Here is a 27,257-nt window from a genome sequence, read left to right as displayed (position 1 = left end):
CCTTCAGAAAGTTCCTGAAAGGTGAGAATGGGAACCTTTAGTGAGTCAGCCACTTCATATTACTAACAAGCAGTAAATACAAAGAAGGTTAACCATTATGCAAGTTAAGAACAGTACACAAATACCCAGTTATCACTAAGCCCATACCGTAGGTATGTTTTCTCACTTCTCTTCTAGCAAAATTTTATGGGCCTGTAACCTCAACAGGAAATACTGCTTTTAATGCATTAAATTGTCAGTTTTAACGTTATGCTTCCAGAAAAAGGACAGACATGCAAATATGAAATTCATAACTCATTTATTGAATATATATATATATGCAAGGATACCAATAAAAAGAAACTAATACTGCAAACTACAACTTTGGAAGTAAAGCCAATATAACAGGAACAAAATATACATAACATTGTAGATAGGAATGCATTTACCCTCTTTTACACATTCCTTGTCTTTACACCTAATGTAAATGTATGCTAGAGCAAAAGCTGCAAATGTTAACCTAACCTGAGTGCTTTTTGACAAGAAACAATTCTCCAGGATCTTTTAAGGGTTGAGATGTCACTGCTGACTAATGAATGTGCATACATATGCATATATGAAATTGGCTTCAAAAAGTATATAAATCAAGAGCTGTGTTGTTGTTTTGTTTTTTTTTTTTTTTTAATCTCCATCACTAGTACAGTGGAATCTTTTCCTTGTGACAAGGAAGAAGGGCTACTATTTGATACAATGTACTTTCAGTTCTATTCAGATTAATTTCATCTAATGAGGATTCATTTTCTTGTCAGTCTGATTCAGCATATTAATACTTTTGGAATGCACTGATTATCACCTGGCAGATAAGTCTGATATTTCAAATACATTATCACATCTTCATCTCTCACTCTGCTTCAGTCTACAGTTATTCCTCAAATAGGCTGCAGTAAGAAGCAAGCCCTCTTCCTTTTATTCCATTTCTTGTACACTAAATATCAGATATTTAGAGCCAGTTCAGTATAACCTATCACTTCAGATCAGCACAGCTCTTTGTACCTTAAGATCAGACTTTGTGGAGTGTAGGAGATGGACTTAACTCCTGGAGGGCAGCAATAATCTGGTGTAACTCCTACTTCAGCTTTATCACAGAGCCTCCTGTGGATCAACACCTGCTGAATAAGCAGAGCTTTAGATCACCTAATCTGTTTCATCCTAGTTAGCTGCACAGATGCTGGTACTGAACCATCCTTTTGCCTTTCTTTGAAATGGAGTAATATCACAGCTTACTGCTATGGTGTTTGATCATGCCTTGGACTTTGGCATTACACCAGCTGTATCCTCAAGTAATTTGAACAATACCCTTCTGATGCCTGTCCTTCCTTGGTACAGTCCTTTCTTGGTATAGCACGATCGCAGATCTGTTAATATAGAGATACAGTGAGTTGGGGAGAAACCTCCATTCCAGAGGATTCCAGGAGACTTTAACAGCACACATTACTCTTGATTACACTCGTGAGCAAAAGAAATGCTCAAAGGCCAAAAAAATCAAATAAAGTGAAACCAGTTTCGTAAGACAAGTTCTGTTAAATTCAAGAGCTCTGATTGTGAGATGAAAACAGAAGGTGCCTATAAAAAACAAAACAAAAAAACAACCAAAACCCATCTCATTAACAAATAGATTGCATTAATTTACCTAGCTAGTTTAAACATACCTATTCCACCTATAGAGCACTTCCATTACTTCTAACATTTCTGGGAACGCAGTAGATGCTCCAGAATATTCTTCAATATATGCTTGCAAAGATTACATTACTTTACCAAAACAAACAAACAAAAAACCCCTCAGACAGACTGTCTGAAATTCCAAGCTAAAATACACATAAAGAGACAGTAATGGCAGTATCTTGTCTTTAAAAAAAAAAAAAAAAAAAGATGTAAATGTTGTATACTATCATACATTGTCATGCTTTTAAAAACTACAATTAAGGACATAAGAGATGTACAGTAAATACACTGCTGAGGTACATTTCTTCTAAATATTAACACCACAACATAATTACTCCCCAGCAGGTAATGCTACTTGGGAACATATAAATACAATTTTTACACTGTAAGGCACTTTTACCCAGCATACATAAGTTGAAGTCAGTTATGACAAATTTGAGGTTTGTAAGAGATAAGGTTTTTGCTTTTAACATTATTTCCATGAATTTTGGATTACTGACGATTTAGTCAGGCCATCTCAGCACAAGGAGGTAACAGGTAACCAGCCACCGTTCTGCTACCCGAAGGTAAAGTGCTGTTCTCAGAGGCATGGAATGGGGAAATTTATTTCACAACAGATGAATTACTGGACTGAATATTATACTAAGCAACGGACACAATATGAATTAGAGCTCAGTCTCAAGTACAATCAGTATGCTGGCAGACCTACCCCCATGCACCTGTCATCCAACCCTAGTTAAAAATACAGTAGATGCAAACAAAGTGCCTTTATTTCATGGGAGGGCCATGTCTGAGGCACAAATCTAGAAGTAATTTAAATGCTGAAGGACGCTATTTTGCATTCTAAAACTGAGTGGCTGAAAACTGTTTGTATTCTCAAAGAAACAAAACACCTTGATAGACAATTTCAATAATCGATCTGTCATTGCAATTCAAGTCACGCTTTTAATTTTGAAAGTTACAAATACAAAATAAAAATGATCAATGGCATCATGTTTAGAGCAGTAACTGAGTATTTTCTGTACACAGCAATATTTCTTTCCAAAACTGTATTATTCTCCAGGAAAGCAAACAGAATTGAATGAATTCTAACAGGTAAAATGTTAGAAAGTCTAATATACAGTAATTGAGTCCCTCAAGACATTAAGGGAATGCATAAGAAGACAATGACACACGTTATATTATTTAAAAATACAAGTAAAAAATGCTACAGAAACTCATGTTACAAAATGAACTGTTTTTGCAATACCAATCACAGAAGAATTGTAGCAGTTTATAGTCAAATCAGTGTATTTTGCTTGTTTCCTTCTTTCAAATCTAGGAGTTTTGTTGGGAGTTCAGAGTGAAACAAGTCAAAACCCTAAAGAATGTGGTGTGATAGCAACAGACAAACGTGGACTAGATTCAGCTTTTTGGTTTTATTTAAGTCAGTCTGAGAATGTGCTTTAACAGACCAATTGAAGAAGCTTGGAGCCATTAGAAATGACAAGGTATTTTGAAAGCAGTCAGAGGACTGATCTGTTAGGTTTGGTATAACTTAGATCTGATTATTCCCTAAAGGAACATCAAAATCTAGAAAGAAGAATTCCATGATGTGATTGTTGACAGAAAGTGGAGGAAAAAAAAATTAATCACCAAAACAGTAAGGATGATAAGCAGTTTCTCACATAGTGGTCATAAGATTAAAAAATAAATACCAATCTAGCAAAAAAAAAAAAAAAAAAAAAAAAAGGTTGTTTCCTCATTCTTCTTACAGAATATGGGACCTCTATGCATATTCTGGACTAAACATGAAGTGTTCCACACAACACAGAACACTTGAGGTATGGACGTCAGATATGGTGGCTAAATTCCATAGTGAGTTAAGAGTTGTAACTTTCTGAAGAGAAAAAAAATTGGGCTTCAGAGTCCAAGCATTTATATAGTAAGGTTTTAATCACACTTAATGAAGTGTTCTTTGTAAATCAGAGACACAGAAAGAAGTGGGTCCTTGGGGAAAGAATGAACTACAGCCCTTTGGCATGAGTTCTAAAGCTCACAGCTCAGAACCAACAGCTGCTCAAGTAAGTCTCCCGCAAACAATGCTGGGTGGAATGAGCAATCACAACAGGAACAACCTGAAATGTTCAAGCGTGCTTCGATGTACGCTGAGTCCTTTTCTACTGTGTGCTTTGCAAGCAAAAACAGAGAGCGGCTTTCCCATGTATAGCCTCTGGAACTTGTATATGAAGAAAATGCAAAATTCACAAAGTACCAGCTTGTTGCCACCACCAATTTTTGTCCATGTTGTTAATTAAACTAGCTAAGACCTTCCCTCTTTGCATGAATCCACTAAACAACTTACACATTCCAAATCTTAAGGTTTTTATTCAGTCCAGAAATATAGATCTTACTTCATTTCAATGTCTGCCTTAACTTTTGACACTGTACATATTACATATCATTTATATAGTGTTTCATTTTTTCCAGACACTGCAGACTACAAACTACATAATATTGACATGTAAAACTCTGCCACTTACTGAAGGCTCACACACATGAACGTTTCAGGCAGTTCAATGAAATTTCTAACAGAGCTGGGTAGTAAAAAGTTACTAACCCTTTTCTGATTTTAGAAAACAATTTAAAAGAATTAGTAGTTATGATGTCTTAGCCATTCCCAGTTCTATAACTCTGTCCCTTGAACCTGTTTAAAAAATGATGAAAAGAATGGTAAATTTAAAATCATACAGAAAAGCATTTAGCAGCTCTGAAATCACATCTATATTTAGCAATAGAAATGAGGGCCTCCTTTCTTATACTGTTACAAAGTCAGCTGGATTTAAAAAACAACAAATCCTTCCCATTTTTCTATAGTGTGCCAATAAAAAATACTTATCTGCATACACTAGATTTAAATACTTCACTGCAATAAACTACGTTAAATGGATATTGCGTTTCAGTCTCGGTAACAGATCTGTCAGGGGTAACTTCCATACCTAGTTTCCATTGAGCTGCTGCTGAGGAATGTCATTATGGTCAGTGCCTGATTTCCCACGGCTTTTGCTTTCTCTTTCTTCATCCTCTTCATCTCTTTCATCATTTCCACTATGGTTTTTACAATAGAGTCTAGCACAATGAAAGAAACAGTGAGGATTTTTACTGAAAATATCCATCAGAGATGCTCTCCTCTCAATTAGTTTTGAGAAGTACTACAAGAAAACTGGTAACTCATCTCATGTTTTTCAGCCAAGAATTGGTTAAACGGAAAGAAAATAAGGCTGTAGAAAAGACTAGCCAACAGAACTTGGATCAATTCTCATCTTCAAAAAACTGCTGCTACACTGCTCACAGAATGCCCTCTTGTGGGCATCAGAAACTCAACCACAGCAGCAAGGAAGTAATGGAAGCCAGGGGATCCAAATAAAGCCAAAGTAAAGCTACAAAACGTCTCCATATGGAGAAATCATAACTTAGATTATCCAGGGCTTCCATAACAGAATTAGTCAATTAATTAAGGAGGAAAATATCCCAACTCAAATCATTGTTTTTTCTCAATTTGTATATTACTACAGAACTACAGAAATTTTAATTCAGCAGCCTAATTGAAATATTTCATTAGTTAACAGTTACTTACTAACACACATATAGGTAGATATACTTAAAAATAATACATCTGACGTCAAGTTGAGCAGAAGAAGTGCCATGCAATATATTCACTTGCATTACAGACTCAAGATTTACAGAGGTCCTTACTTATAAATTCCTCGTGACATATTCTCGATGTATTTAGCTTTGTCTTCTACTCCACAGTGGTAATGGTACGTTTTTATGCAGGCTTTAATTTCACACCCAATAGTAGCACCAGGCTGGCTGCAAAGCGTGCATTTCTGTTTAGGAAAAAGAAAAGAATGGCATTGCTCAGCCTTTCCATCTCTTACCATTCCGTTTGCATTCAGTTTAGTGTTCCTCATGTTTACAGCAACTATTTTGGAAGACAGTAATTTCTCTGGCACATCATCCTTCCAATAAAATTGGAATCAAAGATATCGTGAAACAAACCTACCAAAAACATGAACACTCAGATTTACCTGTCCACTACACTGAAAACAGCCACACGCAGCTTTATTGCAGTATTCCTGCATTTCCAAGTATTATTTTATTACCAATTTAGTATTTTGATACTATTTTTTTCAACTGGCAATGTTACTAGGTTTTACTTTCCCTTTTTTTTCCTCTCCAAAGTTCTTAACACTTTTAAGAAAGTCTGTAATTTTTATAACATACAATGTGACATTTTGCCTAAGGTCTTAACACTTCCACATATTAAAACATCAAATCAGTTGAAAAGAAGTCACTGCAATAATGGATTCTCTAAGCTTATCTGTAGTTTTACACAGACTACTTCTACCAACTTTACTTTTATTCTCTTGAAGTATCAGGAAGGCTAATACCCATTTACAAATGGACACCACTGTAAGAAACCCTAAATAGCACATGCCCAACCACCACTAATTATAAAGGTGATTCCAATCTGGGCAGCTATGCCAAAAATAACAATACATTTCAATTTTGTACTAAGAAGTAAATGGAAAAGGTTGTTTCCATTTTGTTTCCCAAAAGGAAGTAGGCAGACCTGTATAAACCTCAGTAGAATCAGTAACATATTCTCTACATTTCCAGATACATACCATTCTCTTTCCTCTCTTGATTTCCTGAAGTACAGTTTTGATATCAAAATCACCAAACTCTGCCCTTGATGTTGTTGTTAGCTGGACAGTGCCAGAAGAAAACAACTGTAAAACAAATAAGTCCAAAATATTCTCAGCTCACCAACCATGGCTAAAAACTGATGTGCATGGCTCACAGAAGGGGACGTTCTGCAGTCAGTTATCTCAGGCTAAACGCCATTAGCACGGTGAGTGTTCTGTCTGATATATCCACCTGGCTGCTTTAACTACATTTGCTACTTCAGAGAGATGTATTTTAAAAGAAAAAGGAGTAGACAAAAATGCTGAAAATATAAAGAAATAAACAAGAAGTACCATTAAATATCACCAAACATTTTAGGAGTATTCTGTTCCCTTCCCAAGACTGCTGGGGAACGCCAGCTCTGTTTAGTTAAGGTAGCTATAAGGAAGACCACAAATACATGGATTACCCACAGTATTTATACATTTTGAAGTAAAATAGAAAACTGCTGAGGCCATCCTACAAGGCACTACTTCATTCATAGAACTGGTTATGTGCAAGACAGCACTATTTGCTCAAGTGCACTGAAATTAGCAAATTCTCTTCAAGATGACAGTTTTCCAAATGCAATCATCTAAAGGCAAGAATTTTCTAGAACTTCCACGTCCCGTTCTCTACTTGAGTCACATAGCCTGGATCCACTGGTCAGAAAATGAATCAAGTTCATTGATTCTTCCTGGATTTTGCCTGAATGCCTGGGGAGTAAAGGTGCTGTACTGAATTTTTGGAGTGGACTTTTTGAGTTAATTATTTTTCCCCTCTAAATGCTATGTATGCATTTTGACACTCGCAGAACATTTTTAATATGCTAAAGAGCTTCCCTGAACTAATTCCATCTCTGAGCCCACAGCCAACTTTTATCCACATTGCCTGCAGTGAAAATAAATGAATTGCACACTGCACAACACTTCAGTGCTTAAAGAGACCATCAGCAAGCAGACAATATTCAGCATAATTACATGTAAAGATACAGTATATTAAAACCTAAAACAGCAATTCAGATAAAATTCATAATAAATTGATTAACAACAATGCTGTTACTCACCATGCACTTATAGTGTGCTGCAGCCTTTTTGGCATTAAATATATGAAGCTTTCCTCTAGCTTCATTTTCTTCTTCACCTGCATGACAGAATCCACATTTAGGTTTTGTATCACTGGGGCTGCTTCTGTGGGGAGACCTGTCTCTCTGAAAGAAAAACATTTTACTAAAATATACTGCTGGGTTATAAATAAGGTTGCAATTTTAAAAGCCTGTGGCCACCAGCTGGAGGCTCAGACAAATGCAAATTTTAATTAAAATGATAATCACAAAGAAGAAACACACAAATGCTCTCTTCTAAGAAGTTTAGCGTTTTACTGCTTACATAGGAACTGCTTTCTATTTCGTCTGTGCCATGTGAAGATGTGGATCTAGTGTCTTCTGATTGCCCTTTTAAATTTGTTTTTCTTGGCTTTCCCTTACGACCCCTCCTTTTTCCTTTGGGAGGTGAAGGCTCCAATTCATGTTCGTTGATACTTTCTTCTAAATCTGCTTTAGAAGTTAGAAAACATCATCAAATAATAATCAAAAATATCACACAAACCAGAACCAAAAACAGACAAGAAAAAAAAAAACAAAAAACCTGTATTTTCCTTATTTTGGTCAGAAATTAAAATAGTAACCTTTTCACATTTACTACAAACATGCAAGATCCTGAAAACATCATTTACTTTTTTATATTCGTATGTATGTATTATGTTCATATCATGAGTATTATGTTAAAAAGATCCAAAGCTGTGTCACGTTTGAGAAAGCTTTAACCTTCCTTACAAATTCTACTTTCAGGACCAACACACAGCCTCGGATGTTTATTTCCATCTTTACTGAAAATATGACCAACAGATGTCAATCCAAAGTTGAAAACAATTTTAATTTTGTTTTTAAAGATGCACACATTCAGAATAAATTGTATCTGATCTTATGCCAGTAGATCTAAGTAACACCTCTCTGCTTGCATTATTAATTGATGTATTTTGATTTAAGAAAAAGTCACACATTTTGGCTACAATATTAACCAGTTTTAAAACTGGAAGGTATTTTGCCTCTACGAGACACACCTAATATTTCATTTTAGTTGCAGAACATTTTTGCATCTACACCTAAAAAGCAGAAGCCAGTTTACAGAAAATCATGGATGATTTAACCAACAAAATAGAGTGTTTATGGACCATTAAGAATATAAGAAAGCATACTTTGAATACAGATATACCAAAGAAGTCTGATGAACTCCTTTGAAAATGCCAGACCAACTGCTGAATTGCTACACACAACTGCCTGGCACTACAGCAGAGTGCACTGCTGATTCCTCAGACGCATGCAGTCAATACAGATCAATCCTGCAAACTTCCTAAGGTTGCTTCAACTAGGATCTAATTAAGCCACACCTGATATCAATAATCAGCTCTACCTACTTGCTAGCAACTTCTCCACTAATCCAGCTCACAGGAACAGTTTTTTCTTCTAATAAGCAATATCCACCTCTGCTCAAACTACAAAGTTATTTCAGTAACTCACTTGAAGAAAAATGCATACACTGCTATATAGATCTCAAAATCCAAGCCACAAACATCATCGTGATCCCAAAAATGGAAGGAAGACCTAATCAGAAGATCTGGAATCTCTCTACTATACATTAATAGGACATTTATCTGTCGTGATACTATCATTAAGTATTGCTAGGGCACTTACCACCATTATTTCTTTGTCTCAATAAACAGATAGAACATCTTACTCTACGAGCTGCTTCACCAGAACTCCTATTTCTTATCTACTAGCACACAAAAATCAAATCATATTTATTCTAGCTCATGATTAACAATGAATCAACTGCACAAGAGGTCGAAGTCAAAGCCCTGAAATATATTCCAAAGCCATAAAATTTTAGTAGCAGAAAACTGAAGTCTTGCATCCAAGTGCATCCTATTAAGCTTACTCCATCATATTTCTTGCTAAACTCAGGAGTAACTACAGCTTCCTGCACATTTGTTAGCAAAGGAAAGAAAACTAACCCAAATGCATCACAACATGTTACGCTGAAATGTAATTCCCCCAAAGCACTGTGCAGTTGTGTGGTTAGAAGGAGGCAACGGTTTGAGAAGAAATTCATACAAGTCTTCAAATTATTTTGGCTTAAATCTCCAGATTAATCAGCTACAGACATATCCCCAAGTGATGACTAAAATACATAAATGCATCTACTACAACTTTCCTATGCTTCAGTATGCATCCTATTCTACCCTGAGATTGCAAGAGTACCACCATTTATTTTAGTCTGAAAAAGAAAGAATATATGATGACAGAGATTATCTAGTGAATTTACCATCTAAACTTACTTTTCATTTAACATTACTTGCTAAATTCTCAAGGCAACATTGTGCTATTTAAATATCCCACCTCTCGGATTGCACGTAGCAAGTTTTACTACAACCTAAGAAGTTATTTCTAAGAAAATAACTCCACCTTGTCTCTCATCATATATAAGAACTTCCCCCTAATGTATTAAAAATATGTCAGTCTTTTGCCCAGGTGGCTCCTTATTGAAAAGAGTCATAGACAAAAGTGACTATTAAATTGTTGAGCCTTTAAATAACATCAGCATATAAAAAGTTAGAAATATTCCTTCCAAAATCACTCCAGAGATTTCGCTACTGTGTTCCATGAAGTGGAATGCAGTCCATTAACCAACATTATTTTTTTTAATCCAGAATCCTTAGTCCACCTTTTTTTCCTAAGCATTACAGCATACTCTGAACCCTGCATACTCACACTCTCACAACTGGAAATGAACACTAACTGCAAAAATACAAATAGGAAAATCACTTTCATGTAAGAAATGCCACAGCCTCCTTATAGAGTAAGTTCTCAAGTGCAATTTTTAATCTGTAAGTAAAATATTGAAATTTAAAAAGTAAACATGCTGTATTTTTAAAGGACGTTTCCAGCGTGACAAAAATCCACCACAATTTCACAGCTTTCCTCTAAGAATCCCTTTCCTGTCCTCAAAACTACTAATTCCAGAAAAGCTGAGAATTCACTGAAGTCCAGACACTTGATCCAAGTCAGTGCAATTCCTTGTGGAGTTAGGTCTCTATGTGACATGGAGCTACGGATTACCACCACTGAAATGTGACCATCTGCACTACCACATCACCCTGCAAGACCAACACCACAGATCTTTAAAGTTTCTCCTTTTTAACAGTGCTATGAGCTGGTGTAACAATACCAAGGACAAAGAAAATTGTAACCAGCTTTAAAATACACCTGCCTTAGATGTCCTTTACTGTTTCAATAACCAGTATGGCTTGTGCCCTATCCCTCCCCTCGAGCCCACTGCCAGCTTACCCAGTTTCCCTGGCATCTGATGGTTGGGTGTTTCCAACTTCTCATGTCAGCTTGAACTAAGGAAAACACAAAAAGTTGTTCAACTCCTCCCTCACCAGGTGAAGTTTCATGATGGATATCATCCAAGCTCTGAATCCCCTGACTCCCTAAACATTCTTCAACTGCCCCCATCCCGTATCCCGCTACTGCATTGATTTTTAAAATCACCACAACATTCTCAATACAAGTTTACACAAACTCTTAAAGGAGGTATCCTATAAGCTTTCTACAGAAGTCCCGAAAAACAAGCTTAATATGCAATGTGTTCTCAGAAGGAAGGGTGTAAAGGGTTAGAAATCAAGAGGAAATATTTCATCTTTTCAAAAGCATCTATGAAGATGATACTGTAAACTCAGATGAGCAGAGAGATGAGTAACAACAAGCCCCACATTTGCATTTTAGGAATCTATGAGCGGTACAAAGTACCACAAAAGAAGATGAACAAACTTCTGCACTTTACAAACTGTTAACACGGAGACTGAGCTTTAGAGAGAAAGTTGAAGATTTCTCTTTTGATCTGACTGGAGGGAAAAAGAATCAAGATGTTTTGCTGCTTAAAATAAAGCTTGACAAGAAGTTGAGATACCACTCATCTATTCTTTATTACTTGAGCTTGAAATAAACCCGGAATCATCCTTTCCCAAAATCTAGGTTAAAGCAAACTAACACACAGAATTAAATGACTTAAATGCTGTGAAATAACAAAGAAAAAGAGAATGTGTTCAACAAGGGCTAATGATGCTCTCTATACCTCCTGCATTATCTTAAAGAATGGATTAAGTGAGCCAGAAGCAAAGGGTCTGAGTCTGTACGAGGAAGATAAACAGAACTGACTGGAGAAAGGCATCTGCAAGTAGGGCTGCCCGTGCAAAGAAGTCAAAATGCAGGATGTAGAGCACCTTAGATGCGCCGCTATGTAAACGTGAAAACATATTTTGGAAGTTTCCCAGAGCATTTATGATAAGAGAAGTTCTGAATTACAAGGAACAAAATCAAGCTTGCTGGACTTTTAGAAGAGAAACAGAATGTCAGAAAAAAGGAAAAAGATGTACTTCAGCCCATTAAGAGGTCCTTAAAAATACGGCTGAGAAAGAATGAATCACGTCTGACAACAATTATGTTTAATTGAGATGTCAAAAAAACTAGAAACCTTATTGTCTCAGTAGACAGTAATGAAAAATGTGAGTAATCTGTAAGCATTAATAAGAACCAGAGGCTTCCATATTTGCAAGCAAATAGAGAATCAAGTGAACACGTCCTGAAATAGTAGTTGCTAACATTAGAAAATGATGTGAAATAAAGTATTCAAATGCTGAATACAATTTTTATTTTGTTTTTGAAAATGAAAAAGGACGAGGGTTATGTCAAACATATCTAAATCAGAGAAAACAGGGGTGAAGCAGAAAAACAAGTTAACCCTTAGGTGACCAACGCCACATTTTTTAAAGTATCAGATTCCTCAAGGAACTGATGATTCCTGTTCAAAAGCTACTTTTGACTTAACAGTACCTATGTTACAAAGAACTTGAGATTATTTCTTCAATTAAATACTTTTAACATAAAAAATGAATAAAATAGTCCTTTATAAACATAAATGCTTTTTCAAGCAAACAACTATTGCCAAAAGACAGCAGACTGATAATATATTATCTACATAATCAAAAAGCTTACAACTACTGGTCTGATGAACTTTTCAAACATCAGTCAGCTGACCAAGCTTCTATTTGGATAACGTCCTGCCTAGGTAAGAAGCAGAATTGCAGTGTAAACATCACACAGTATATACAGACAGTACAAACCATTTACCACACTACTTACTGAATTCTTCCTTTTCCATTAGCTACATGGTTTTATTTAAGACAGCACCACGGCGATGTTCCCTCAAAATACCTAATTAGCCTACAATGGCCTGAATATGAGGTTAATTTATTATCTGGATCAATCCTTCCTGTCCTAACACTGAATATACATTTGATGCCACACTCCCAGCAGCGTTCTCCTTATGACAGACAATAAGGCGGAGTCAGTGGAGCTTAGAAAGAAACTGTAACCACCCACCAGCAGAGCTGAAAGGACAGCAAACTGCAACTGCATTGGCACCTACAGTAGAAGGCAAGCTTATGCTATGAACAGTGTTAAAGAAAACGCAATTATGAAGAAACAAAGATTAAGGCACCCCAAGGTGAATCAAAATGTTACCTAGTCATAATGCCACCAAGTCTGGGATGTTTCTCCTCCAGTCTCTGGCTTAAACAGTACTTTGAAGAAGTGATTGGTTTGATGCTGAACCTCTAACCAGGTCTGACAGAGGAATATTATCCTGACCACACTTACTATGCAAAAAGGTAAGCACAGATTTCAGTTTGAGCTTTAGAATGAGATAAAAAGGGTGCTGAGACGTGGCGTGTCCTTATTTCTACCATGGGAACGTAATTCCCAAGGCTTTGTGTACAGCTACAACAGGAATCACCCACGTTATTTTCTGACCCTGCAGTTCCCAAGGATCTGTTTTAGACATTAATTTATTCTTCATTAGGATGGAACTGATCTAACAGAAGAATGAAATGATGTTCTTCTCTTAATTAATATTAAACTATTCTTGATCAGCTGAATTTGTTTTAAATACAGAAGGGCCAGGGCAGCCCCACCTGCAGGGAACTGAATAAAATACATCAATTAAAAAAATTTTTTGATGAGTACTTCCAGTACACTGAAATAAATTCCAATGAACAGTTGTAAAGCTTTACTCTTATAAAAAAAATAAATCTACTGTATCAAAAAGGTCGGTAATTTGACTAATAATGAGCTGTGGTAGGTTGAAAGCACTGGCACTGTCTCCCATAATTTGTTAAGCACTGAAAACTTAGAAGGCTTGCTTAGATTATGAATAAAGTATTTGAGTTCAGGTCAAGTCAGTTACACTGCTAAGCAGCAGGATAAAAATCTCAACATGAAGACACAAAATCAGCAACTTGGTCTGCTCTGCTGTGTCCTCAATTTCATCAGCCTCACAGCCACGTACAAAGAGAGCACCTCACTTTTATTCTTTTACCAGCTAGGGGAACACGGCACAAATGAATTACTTGAAATGTACAGAAGAGTAAATGCAATGTATTTTTCTTGTCCTGTGTCACCTGAAGGCTAGGCTATACAGATAAATCAGACAAAGCTAACAACTGCTGAATCTGATAATGAATATAAAGCAGACTTTGCTGCCATGTTTCACACTTTGATATTCCAAGAAAACAGAAGGTACTTCACAGCTCCTGAAAATTAAAGGAAAATGAACTCCCGTCGCTCATTAATTTTGTCTTGATGAGTATGGAGATACTTAGTCTGATGAATTCCTGCTCCACTTGAACTTCATTGTAGCAATAAATAACATTTAAGAGGTCCTTTTTGTTAGGTTTTAACCTGGTAAGTTTAATTCCAACATAGGTCCTTCATCTGAACTTCTGCATAGCCTCAGGAAATTTTCTTTAACAAGTATTAAATGAGTAGCAGATTTTTAAATTATTGTTTAAATAAATTGGAAATAAAAATCAAGTAATAATTTGAAGAACTAGAAATCTTAAGAAAAGGTATATTGGAACTCTGACTTGAGCTAGGATGCTAAAAGGAGTGCTTGCTTTTGAGGGTAGGAACAGAAAAATCCTGCTATTAGACAGCAGTGCAACCTACAGGAAGAGAAAAACAAACCAAAACCAAATCTGTTCTACACTGCATCAAACCAAAAAATCCTAAAAACTCTTCCAACATCCCCCAACAGAAACGACATAAAAAAAGATCAGACTAGAACGATTAAATGCAGCAACAGAGAGCAAGGGATAAAAACACAGACGTTCTGCAGTAAGCTTCCATTAGAAAGTGTCCCTGTGCACCCAACACTGAGTGACATAAATACTGATGAGCTTCAACTACTCTGTCACAAAAACCTGCTATAGGCAAGGATTCATCCAAAGGAAACATAAAACAAGAGAAAAAAAGGTGCTACCTTAGCATCTTGTATCCCTGGCTGGTCTATTCACTTTTCTGTGCAAGTCTTTTCTGGCTTCACAAGCCACCATTCTTTCACATTTAAATTCCTCTTTGAAATGCACGTTTCTCTCAAGAAACAAACCAACAAAGCACCACACAAAGCTTATCTGACTGCCATCCCTCATCTTCCAACTACCACCTCGCCGAGCAAAATTCATCAGTTAGTCGTTAAGAAACAAAGTCTCCAAGGTCCCTTCTTAAACTCTGAAAACCATCCCATACACTTCTCTATCTTGTAATTAGTTCTCAATGTAGCACAAAACCATGGCTCAAAAACTTTGTAGGTAATTTCCATAAGACAGACCCAATATGTATTTTACTTTCCTTAATTTAATGGAAGTTCAGCACAACCCGCCCTGCTTCTGCCAATACAAAACCTCCTACTAATAGTCTTGGATGGGTGTAGCACCAGAACTGTATGTGCTAAGGAGAGACTGTTGGGCTACAAGCACAAGTATGAAATAAAACTAAAGACTCCCTGTGAAGTACAACTACACGCTTCTAAAAGTATAAGGCATAAGGGAGCTAAATATTTTAGGCACAAAAAGTTACAGCAAAGTTAAATTCTGAGATACCATTGCGCTCCTTGGACTCACGATGATGTTTATTTATTTACTACTCCTGGTTTTCCTCTCAGTCTGAGTCTTTCTGGATGGGCCTGTCCAATGTTTAAAGCTGCCATCACCAACACATAAGAAAAAACCCAATGCCTCTGTAGTAATTTTTCCCATGTCTCAGACAGATATATCATATCCATGCAAGCCTCTGCAGTTAGGAATAACACAGTAGAACTGGAGAAAACCATTTCTGAACACTTTTAAAAGCCCAAGTTCTGATCCTACACAAGTTGTAGTCCTGCAAAGAGCTCCAAGCAGAAAAAATAATGTCTTATGACTCTGGGCTCCATGTATTTTTCAATAGGTTCCAGTGTGAGCCATTAGTCATAAGCACAAAACGTTACATTTAAATATCACAAAGAGATTGGTATCTCTCTCCTTGGATTCAAATGTCCTCCATATTCTGTATGGAAAACAAAACTATGACACTCATTGTATGATTACTATGCCATTTATGGTGTTTTTCTTTTTTAAACCCACTAATGGCAAAATCAGAACAAAGAGTATTTAAAAAAAGCAAACTAATATTTAAGCAGACAAAAAAAAAAAATAAAATCAATTTTACTTTGGAATTTTCTATTGCTTTCAGTATTGCAGGAACAGTGATGCAACACCCAAACCTCACAATTAGTGTTACACAGAGCATAAGAATACATTATCCTAAGTGTGCATTTGGCAGAAAGAAATGGAATTTGTGAAATTTTGTCTGCTCTCAATAAACAGCAATATGCTCCTCACTAGTTAAATCTGTGACATTTCTACTGAAAGTAACACAAAAGCGAACTAAGAAATGCTTGCTCACCCAAATTAGATAGAGTAGAAAACAAACAGGTAGAAAAAAAAAAAGGCCTGAACACAAAATTGCAAAACTAGTTTAGAATTCAGCAGACCATAAAGTTTGTCTATTTTTGTGGCATATCACCCCTTGCACACTTCACTGCTGTTCTATGCAAAGACACACAGCTATGAATGTATACAGCTTTTTTTTTTTTTTTTTAATCAAAATTGAACAGAAACACATCTGTAAGTGATCTGATCATAAACCTTTTTGTTTAATACTGGGCCCTTCTTATTTGAAGAACTGGATTTAATAGCTCAAAATATTGTGAAAAAATAGGAACGTTAGCAGTAGAAAAGATGAGCTGTTACCTGACAAGCTTCTCATATTCCAGATGTTGTGAATACTGAACTACAAATATAAGCCAACTTCTTCCTAGAAGGGAATGCATTTTTTTCTACCCATCCTTTATTCTACCAGCACATGGTATCTGCACAACACCCTGACATTTAGTTTTTGGGTCTTTCTTCACTTTAATCAATAATTTTTAGAAAAATACAGAAATCAGGCTTCCAAAGTCATTATTTCTCAAAAAAAAAAAAAAAAAAAATCTAAATTTTACTGAAAGCATTTGTATTCTCCAGAAGAATTAAATATAACCAAATATCTTTCTACAATGGGAAAAATTTATATTGAATAATTTTACCTTCAGAGTTATGCGTAGTTTTCTTGTGTTTTCGACATAAAATCCTATAAACAAAGTAGTTAAAAACTGTCAAGTCAGTCACGATTCACAGATTATTTACTTATATTTTAAATTTAAATGCCAGCACATTTTTCTCCCACTTGTAAGGCTCACTGACATACAAATCTTTCAGTGAACAAGTGCTTTCATAGCACATCACTTTCTGAATGCAACAATCATCATCAGAATATTTCTGCAACAGTTTTAAGTTCCAAGAGTGTTGGTTGGTTGTTTTTTATTTTAAAACAAACAAACAAAAAAAAGCCAAAACAACAAAGAATGTGAAATATAAATACAAAAGGAAAGACAATAAATAAAGAATAGTTACATGTAAATGCCTTGTGAGGGTTTCTCTCTTATCTGAGCTTTGTCATGCAGAGCACAGTAGTAGTGATATGTCTTGTGGCATGTTTTCACATCACAACCAATGGTTGCTCCAGGACAATGGCATAAGGAACACATCTGTAAAGATACAAAAGCACAATTCGTGTTACTGTTGGCTCAATATTTCTGAGTTTAAAAGTAAGACTGATACTCCAGGTGTCACCCCTGGTGACAGAACAAAAGAGGTCATGGACAGAAATATTTTAATGCATATTGCTGAGTACTCTGCTCTCCTTTCTAACTCTTCCTGCTCTCAGCTGTTTTTCTTCATTCATTTTAAAATCAAGGAAAAAACGTGTTCCTTTTATGCAACAGTACAATAATCACGTATTATGAATTACCAGTCCAATGAAGAAAAGAAGTGATTTACTTTTGTAGAAAATTGTGTATTTCACAGAGGTGACACCTTATGTTTGGGTCATCTCTACTTATCCTTCTGCAAGCAGGCAATCTGCAGTCGGACACCAGTTCTTATCCAATTTGAAATGGTATTTTATGTCATAAATTTGAAATATTTTAATAGCTGATCAAAGCTTTTTATAGGAGCCTAAGTGAAAATCAACCTCATTTGATCGACTTCAGCTTGTGCTTCATTATTTTTATACATGGACTTGTCTAAAAGGGAACTTCCTTTTCATAGATGCATGAACAAAACAGACCACAGGAGCTGTTATGTTGAATTATTAGCCTATTTAGCCTGAGGATAATATAACATTTATTCAGTTGGTACCAATTTGTTGTCCAAATGGTCACTGCCAACAGATTAATCAATCAAGTTACATCAAGTATACGTGAAGTCTGATGAGCTGAAAAATAGGTAATCTCTTAAAAAAAATCCTCCCATGCGTAATTAAGAGACACAATAATTACATCGATGCATTATGTTCCCCAATTAATGAGATTTTAACAGCCCTATCCAGGTTTGAACTTAGAAGGGTTTCTCAGACAGGACTTTGTTACCACAGCACTACTCTGTGTTAATCACTTCAAAAATGAACACATCTCAACTTTCAGCACATACCTGGTTGCCAGCTGCAGCACCTACTGAAGGAGGGCAACTATCACATCTGTTTGCAGACACATTCTGTACAGGCTAGCAAAATAATTACGTATCACAGTGCAATATACTGAGATAATTTTGCTTCAATCAGTTCCCAAATAAAAATACAGGCTAGAACAGGAAAAGCAAACCTTAGCAGCATAGCTGGGCTGCCTAAACATAAGCATTGAACTTTAAGTTTCCTAACAAGTCAGGGGTATGGAGGGGATGAAGAATTCCTCCTGAGAGTGATTCAGAGCTATAGATTTCTGATGGCTACAGACAGAGATAAAGCTCAGCTACCTGGAACATCCAAGTTAAGACAAAATGAGTCTGTATGTTCCCTCCATACAGGTAACGTCCCAGAACTACAGATCGATTTAAGTTGTTCAGCTACTTGCAGAAAACATGGATCTGATTGAAGTGCCCCAAGAACATATCCAGCTGAGAGGTTAAGAGGCACAAAGAGAGCACCAATGATATCAAAACAAATATCCTTAAAACAGATTAAGAGTCCCAAGAGCCGAAGTTTCTTTGTGTCCTGTACTTTTATTTACTACTGTGTTCTTTCCAAGTCCCTAATCATGAACTGAATAACTTGTGAACACTTATTTCTTTACGCTTCATCTGATTAGAGCAAATAAAGTCATAGGTGTTGGAAAAGATAGAAATGAGACACTAGGTGAAATATCAGAATATTAGAGAATTGTGGTCCTACAGAAATACTTAGGACTATTCTTAGTCCAAAAACTGGTAAATATGTCAGAGTGATTTAAATTGAGGAGTGAACTGATCATCTATCAGAAATATTTCGAAAGAGTCAGACATTTCTCAAATAGCAAACAGTAAATTCTAAAAATAAAGTAAATAACTAGCTGCTTGAGAATAAATCCTGAACAATTTTCTTCTCATTTCTGATGAATTTGGTAGAGCTGCAATCACTGCTGTACCAAAGTACCTCTGAAAACTGATATCCACAGGCACTTATATTAAATCAATACAAAAGGAATCCAAAAAAGTATATTTAGTAGTTAAAATCATATTCTATCATCAAAGCCAAATAATGGTAAAGGCACAGTATTACCCTTACTAGGTCCCCAGAATGTGGGTTTCATTGTTAAATCTAGCAGAAAATGTTAAATAGAAATGGTTGGGTTTGAAATATAAATATAAGGAATGTTATTTCTTATATGCAGTCCATTAAAAGTAAAAAATTGGCATATTCTGAAAATGAGTTTTCAGATTTGCTTGGAAAACAACTGCACAACTGCTCTGACAAAAAGGAGATTGTAAAAATAGCACTTCTGGATGTACAGCTCCATGATTAAGTTACAACTGTAAAAATAATAATTTACACAAGAGCAGACTTGACTGGACTAAACCACTTTTGATGCTTTCTTAAAGATTCTTCAACCATTATTTAGATTTCATTTCAATCTGAGTATCATCAGATCCACTGATTCATTTTTCCTCTAATACCACTTCATCATCACCTTTGGTAAGCTGTGCATTTCCTCAGAGCCCCAAAGGAACAACATATGAGAAAGCACTGACAGTTTCACAGTCCACTCTCTGGGAGGTAAGCAAATTCTGCCCTTCGTTTTCAAGGGCTCAAAACAGACTTACCAATTTAGTGCCTCTCTTGATTTCTTTCTGAATATCCTCAATAGAGAATCCTCCAAGACTCTCATTATCAGTGTGTGAAGATACCAGCGCAGATGAGAACAGCTACAATTACAGAAACAAAACTTATTATAAGTATATACATACCTAGAACATTTACACGGTTGACAAACACTGAAGCTTCAAATTAGAGTGATTAAGCATCTCCCCAGTGCCACAGCTGATTGATTTTTAATATTATTTAAAGATGTGTTTGTTGTCTTCTACTGGTTCACGACATTCATTTCCTTTTTCCTTCGGGTTACTTACCATACATTTGTGATGTGCTGCCACCTTCTGGTTTTCTGACATCAATAATTGTCCACATTCATTATCTTTATTAGATCTACAAAAACCACACTTCCTTTGTCTTGAAGAGACTTTTTTCTGTCCAACTGAGCTTGTCATGATTTTAAATGCTCTTAGAATGCCACTTTAATCCTCTCAATGCTACAGGAAAAAAAGCATAATCAGCATGTTAACACCAACACAGGGCAATTTAGCTTACAGTTTTATAAATATAAGATCGGTCGCTTGAAACCTCTTTAGCTTCCAGTTTACACTACTAAAATACACCCAAATCAATGAGCACTGGGCTGAGGCAGCAGTCAGCTACTTGTAATGAAACTGAAGCAGCAAATGGATTTAGTTCTTCAAGCAAAAGGTTTGAATGTTAAAACAAAACTATGGACGCACGGAAACCTTTTGGGAAAAAGAAATACATTGAAAATATAACAAAAATGGCAATTGTAAGGGAGGGGGAGTTAGTTAATAGTTAAATAGAATAGTTAATCCTATTCTATTTATTACAGTAAAGCAATTTGTAGGGAACGTACTGCCTGCGCCTGCAAGAAAACCCATCCCACTGAACTCATGCTAAAACAGAACCAAAGATCTGAGTTCAGCTTCACACCCTGAGCTCATTTTGCGTTTGAAAGCTCCAAGCAGCCAGCAGAGGAGTAGCTGCCCTCACACGAGGGTGGCGATCAGAAGATAAAACGTTACCATTTTAGGTATGGCACAGATATATTGTGGCTGGTCAAACAGTGGGAGCAACAACATTTTAGAAGGATCTCCCCTAACCGGCGGCAACGGAAACCTTTCCAACAGCCACTGCAAATTGAGCAGCACCACACCAGCTACTGGTAACCGCCCAACTCTTATCCTCATCTAAGGAAAACAAATGAGGATTAAATGCAGCATGAATCTCAACATTTTCACATACTCTCAGCAATGTATTGGGAAAAATCTATCATTAAGGTCCCCAGCTCCTAATGAAGTCCAGAAGCGAAAACACCTGATGAGAGCACGGCTTCTTGGTCCAGTATGATGCAGTCTGTGCTCATTTGTTTCTGCACCTTTCAAGAAATAAAACATTGTACTCTTCAGACTTCACACCTTTTGGAGATTAGAGTCTTAATGTCAGAATTGTCACAACTGCAATAAAAGTCTCCTCCACAGCCTTTGTCTGCATCAGACTCTCATCTAAATATGAAAAGCTTGATATTTTGGGAGGGGGGGGTTGGGAATCAATCCAGTGAGAACAGCAGATTTGCAATACATCTGGACAGTGCCACAATGGCTAGCTGCAGGAAAAAGCGTGACCAGTGGTGGAGATTTGCATAGCCAAACCTGCCAGCTCCTCGCTGCTGTCAGACGCCCCTAATAGTAATATCACTCACTGCTCCTACAACTGAAAGCAGAGGAATGTTATTAAGTTTCTGTCGGCACGTATTATTGCTAAAAGACAATGCTTTCTGATCCTCGCTCTTCCGCTCTCATAGATTTTCACAGACCGAATTCTAAGTGCCTGCCTTGCAATGCTTGCTATGAAATTCGTACACCCAAGGGTAGCATCCGTGCTGTATCTATTTGGCTGCTTTATCAACAGCTTCATTCGTTCTCTTTGTAGCTGGAAAGCAGTTTAGTTGCTGGTGATTCACACTCGCAAGAAGAACGCATAGATTTCAGATCTTGCTGATTTGCACAAAAAATGTGCCAATCTGGATCAACCAGCCAGTCTTCTGCAGTGGCAACGGGGAGTCCTTAAGTGTTAAACACAAAGGAATTACTATACTGTATTCTTCTAAAGAAAAAGAAAAAAAAACCCACAACAAAACAAGACAATTCTGTAATCTCTTTTTGAGTAGAAAGAAGGAACGTTTTCTGAAGGAAGGTAACAGAGTTAAAAATGTTTGTTTTTTTTTAATTAAACTGAAAAAAAAAAAAACATGAAAAAAACTGAGAAGCAGGAAAAAAAATCTGCAAAAGATGAGTAGGAAGTAATATAATAATAAAAAAAAACCCTTGCTTTCATGTCACGTTCAATAGCTCAACATAAATCACACAGCGATGGGTTAGAAATAGATTAACAAAATACACACAAAGTTCTGCTTCAGTATATCTTCATTGGGGCTGTTTGACTTGTATTTAGATTCTATTGACAGTGTATTGACAGTGCTTCTCAGTATATTGCTATATTTACTTTTTTTAAAAGGAAACTTAGAGCATTCCTTGCACAGGCTTTGCTAACACAAACTTTCTCCCACAATAACGACTGCTAGATACAACAGGCAGCCTTCAACCTCACAAGCAAATCCACATTAAAAAAAAAAAAAAAAAGCAAATAATTTATAAAACACACACAGAAAAGTAAAAAAAAAAAAATGGCTCTCATCATCGTTCAATCATAACAGGAACAAGAAGCCCAAGGCCAGCACCGTGGCTGAGCACAGAGAGCTGCCCTCAGCTCTGCGCCTCCGGAGCTGGAAGGCACACAGCACTGCTGCCACCTGACAGATGCACAGCACTTCCAATTCCATTTTTAAGGCTCACGGTAAAGATCAAAACCCACTACATCTGGAATGATCCTCCTTTGTGCCAAAATATCCTTAAAGAGCCGTTTTCTCAAAAAGATGAACGAGGTGCACAGCTGTAGTACAGGGCAACAATCCTGAAAGCAGGACCCTCACGTTTGGTTTTCATCTCCTGGGTAAAACCCCCAAACGATGAACTCGGTTTGTCAAGCATCAAGCTGCATTCCGTAAGAACATCAGAAAAAAAACAACATTAAAACACCTCCATATTTGTTTTCTATGTTAAAAAATAAAACCAAAAAACTAACAAATAAGACTTTCAGAATAGTATTTAAATATAGTTTGGACAGAAATATTGCTTGTCAGCTTTGTCACAGAAAGCTCCACGGGCTGCTCACAGAAAGTGCTGCACCAGGAAGCACCGCTTGGGCAGATTGTACATATCTCTATCAGCACGGGACACGTACTGCAAAACACAGATACAAAACACAGATACGACATACAAACACATTCTCTACAAGCTTGGGATAAAAACTAAAGGTCACACATACCCTAAAAACCACAAAAAAAACCCTCGTTCAGTCATTTTTCACTCAAAAAAATATTTGCTTCATTTGCATTCGTGTTTCTTAATATCCACTAAGGGATTTAACACGATGCTTCCCCCAGTAGCATCTTCACCTTATCTTTAAATAAGCAAGCTTTACACACCTTCAGGCTTCACATTCTTTTCCTGAGTTCGAGGCAACAGATTTTAGAACACAAAAGAAAAGTGCAAGTTCAACGGCATGGGCAGGGAGGAGGTTCTCAGTTTGAGAGAGATCGATCAGCACCGAAGAACAGAAAGTAAACTGTGTTCTCATCTCCCTTTATTGCCTTAATATGTTTCAGGAGCTGCACGCTTACAGAAGTTAGGCTTCTGTTTGCAGTCACAGCAAAGGACAGCGATCTGTATGCTACGCTCTCTCGTATAGAGATTGTTCTGCTGCGTGGCCTACACGATTAACAAATAACATTAAAAAAAATCATTTGGGATTAGAATTTCTACGTAAAAAAAACACCTGACACCCAATGAAAACCTCCAAAATACATATAAGGCTTAAAAAAAATATTCATTAGGCACAATGAAGTGATTTGGGCTCTCGGGAAAAGCCAAAGAGCACACTGATGTGGTGCTTCCCAGACGCTCAGTGGAGATGCAGTCTGTGTTCAAGAAACTTTCAGTGCTTCCTAACGCCGATGGCCCATTGCTGGGGGCACAGCTGGGCACAACGGGGCGATGCACGGCAGCAGGACGGCACCTGGGGGTGCCTGCAGCACACAGAGCCCAAAGCCTCCCGTCCTACGGAGAGCTTTAGCCCAGAGCCGTGCTCCGCAGCATCTTGCCGGCACTACACAAAGCAGGATTGGGATTTACGGCTCTAACTTCCTAAAAAAAGGGGACCAGAGACGGGGGAAAGGCAGGCCCAGCGCCGGGAAGCCCAAACAATGGGCAGGGAGCAGGTAACCGCGATCGGCACGGAACGCGCCGAGGCGGCCAGGCTCCGCAGGCCGGGCTACGGGAAAGTTTGAGCGCTCTGACGGGGCAGAGGGGCGATCCGAGAACCGCGCCGCTCCGGGGGGGCACAGCGGCCCGGCTCCGCTTCGGGCAGCGGCTCTCCCCAGCCGAGGAACGGCGCTGCGGGCGGCGGGGTCCGCCCGGGGCCGGGGGGTTCGGCGGGACGGGGGGCTCGGGAGGGAGGCGGCGGGGGGGACGATCCCCCCCTTTTTTCTCAGCGCGTTTTGAGGGGAGCGCGGCCCGCGGACTCGGGGGCGGGACTCGGGCCGGACCGGGCGGAGCGAGCGGCCGCCGGCGGCTCGGGGGGGACCGAAGGGGGCAGCGCTCCGGGGATCGCCTCCCGAGGGGACGGAGCCGGGACCCCCGGGGGCGGGCGGGTGGCTGCGGCCCGGCGGCGGGGCGGGCGGTCGGGGCGGGCGACCCGGGCGGAGGAACGGGACCGAGGCGCCGCGCGCGCCCCGGGGCGGGCGGCAAAAGCTGCGGGTAGGGGCGAGGAGGCGCGGGGCGCTCGGTCGGCGCCCCAGTCAGTCAATCGGTCCCTCGGCCGGTCGGCAGTCACTCACCCGTGCGGCGGGTGGGGCGGCGGGGAGAGGAGCCGCTCGGGCACACCCCCACCCCCCGTCGCCGCCGGTCTCTCACGGCCGCTCGCTCGCCGGGACCGTCCCTTTCATTCGGGGCAGGGGACGCTACGCTGCGCCGCCGCCGCCGCCGAGCGCAAGCACGCACGCACGCACGCACGAGCGCAAGCACGCACGCACGGCACGCACGGCGCGCTCGGGCTGCGACGCCGCGACGCTGCGGGGCGGTGCCCGATTGGCGCGCGAGGAGGCGCGGCGGGAGCACGCCGGCTTTCTGCGCGTGCGCGCCACCGCGCGCCTACCGCTCCCCCTCCCCGGCACCGCGCCCCCACAGCCCGCTCCTTCGCGAGGCCCGGAGCCGAGGGAGGCTGGAAACGGAAGGGGGAGTGGCGGGCGCGCTCTGCGCGTGCGCAGCTCTCACCGGCGGCCGTTGGAAGCCGGGGAGGGGGGCGGGGGGAGGGCTGCCGGCGCAGCGCAGGCGCGGTGCTCGGTGGGTGCGCGGCAAGCGGCGTGCGCGTGCGCAGAGACGAGGCGGGCGGGAGCTGCGCTGCGGCAGCGCGCTGATGATCGGCGCATGCGCACCGCGCGCTTTCCTTTCTTTTCAGTATTCTTTGGTTTTGAGTGTTAATTGCAGTGGCCGAATGACAACGTAAAGAGATTCTCGCTCTGTTAAAATATTTTGACCACGTTGGCAAGGAGCCCAGCAGGCATTAAGCACTACAGGAGCCCACAGAACTTCTCAGTGCCTTGTTTGGCAGCCTCATTGCCCACAGACTGTTATTGACTTTCTTCTGTTCCAAGAGGACGAGAAATGTCATAATCGAGAATCTAAAAAGGCTGAAATTGCAAAACAGAGCTTGTCATTTGTTCACAGATACGGCATTAATCCCGTTGCTTTGTAGACCAACATCAAAGATGGGATCAATTCTTCTGATTTTCTATAGCCCAGCTGTAGGGGAGTTCGTTTTACAGTGACTTCAGTGTGCTGCCTTTTGTTTTATTTAAAATGATGGGAAATAAAACCTTGTTTATTTCCTACTGAGCAGCGCCTGATTGAAACAAGCCCCAAACATTGCATGAGCTCCATAAGAATGTACAGAAAGGAGTTATTTGATAAAAATCACTTTAGAAATGGGTTGAATCCTCTAAAAATACCTCTGAGTAGCTCTATTTCTGCTGTGTGATTTAAGTGTAGTTCAGACAAGTGTGGTAGGTCAGATCTTACCTCGTCCTGCAGTCTTGCTTTATGTACAAGATGTAATTGAAATAGAACAAGGTGAGACGCTCAGCATCTTCAGTGCTCACAGCTTCCAAAAGCTCTGCCAAAGCCCCGGCTGCTTCCTCAAACAGTCCCCATGGTCTTTGTATTTGGACGGTGCTTTTCACCTTATTGCAAAGGCAATGTGCTTACAGGACAAGATTTCAATCCTGTCAGTGTTGCTTTGGCAGATCCAGAGAATATGATTGTGAGGGCTCAGGAGAGATAACAAAGCAAAGCAAGGAAAGTGGTGATGAATGGAAGGTGTCCTGGTAAAATGGAGTGCTGAATTTCCTACCCATCCTGCAGATATCATCATTTGTAGCTTGCTAGGAGAGAAAAAAAAAAAAAAAAAAAAAAAAAGTTCTTTTATTGAAGACATTAAAATGTAATTAAAAAGTGATGAGTAATATTGACCATACAACTCAGCTGGTAGGCAAATATGACCTTCAAAGACCTGTGCTAAGAGAACTGGGATCCAATAAACTTTGAGGTCTCCTGCCAAACGCCACAGGCACAGAACTCTCTTCTGTGCTTTTACTATCAAACAGCAGCTCAGTTTTAGGCTCTGGAATAATTCTTAGCCCATAGGTATTCATACAGTGCATGTTGTAGTAGCATCCTGATATTTTGCTAAGCTATGTACTTATTTAAGAGAAAAATATTTTGAGATGTATGCACAGAAATCTGCACTTTAATAACCAGATTTCTTACCCTTATTGTTGTGTCTTGTGGAAGCATGGATTACACAAAGGACTGAGTTGGTCGTGCTGCCACAGAATTCACAAAGTGATTCTTAAAAGGAGATGAGCATTAAAACAAAACACATCTGAAGAGGATTAATGCAAATCAGACTTGTTTTGATTTATGAGATAGTTAATTCAGACTACGCTCTTGTTTTAAATACGCAACAGATGCTTGTGGTTCCA

General features: G+C 38.9%; 1 protein-coding gene across 5 annotated transcripts; it reads right to left on the bottom strand.

Annotated features, from left to right (window-relative positions):
* Positions 1-281: 281 nt before the first annotated feature.
* On the bottom strand, positions 282-25,416 carry PHF6 (PHD finger protein 6). Of its 5 annotated transcripts, none has more exons than XM_085230572.1 (11): positions 25,056-25,416; positions 21,344-21,476; positions 20,389-20,568; positions 20,083-20,184; positions 17,362-17,495; positions 16,995-17,038; positions 7,800-7,966; positions 7,478-7,621; positions 6,372-6,476; positions 5,437-5,570; positions 282-4,809 (listed from the first exon to the last, which is right to left on the bottom strand). In XM_085230572.1, exons 3-11 carry the CDS (start codon positions 20,524-20,526, stop codon positions 4,680-4,682), a joined length of 1,098 nt encoding a protein of 365 aa, XP_085086698.1. In that variant the 5' UTR covers positions 20,527-20,568; positions 21,344-21,476; positions 25,056-25,416; the 3' UTR covers positions 282-4,679. The 5 variants fall into 5 exon arrangements, with proteins under 5 accessions (XP_085086698.1, XP_085086697.1, XP_085086699.1 ...); XM_085230571.1 differs by lacking the exon at positions 21,344-21,476 and having other exon boundaries at positions 282-1,602; positions 4,680-4,809; positions 25,056-25,413; XM_085230573.1 differs by lacking the exon at positions 21,344-21,476 and having other exon boundaries at positions 282-1,394; positions 4,680-4,809; positions 25,056-25,413.
* Positions 25,417-27,257: the final 1,841 nt, after the last annotated feature.

Source organism: Meleagris gallopavo, chromosome 9 (assembly GCF_905368555.1).
Source record: "Meleagris gallopavo chromosome 9, MGAL_WU_HG_1.1, whole genome shotgun sequence".
Lineage (NCBI taxonomy): Eukaryota > Metazoa > Chordata > Aves > Galliformes > Phasianidae > Meleagris > Meleagris gallopavo.
Note: the sequence above shows the minus strand (reverse complement) of the source record. Positions and strands in the feature narration are given on the sequence as shown.

Coding starts and splice junctions, on each gene's coding strand:
- PHF6 (XM_085230572.1), bottom strand. CDS start 20,526: ATGACAAGCTCAGTTGGACAGAAAAAAGTCTCTTCAAGACAAAGGAAG. Junction 17,496..20,082: donor TCAAGAGAGGCACTAAATTG/GTAAGTCTGTTT, acceptor GTATCTTTACAG/ATGTGTTCCTTATGCCATTG. Junction 7,967..16,994: donor AACTACGCATAACTCTGAAG/GTAAAATTATTC, acceptor TAACTTCTAAAG/CAGATTTAGAAGAAAGTATC.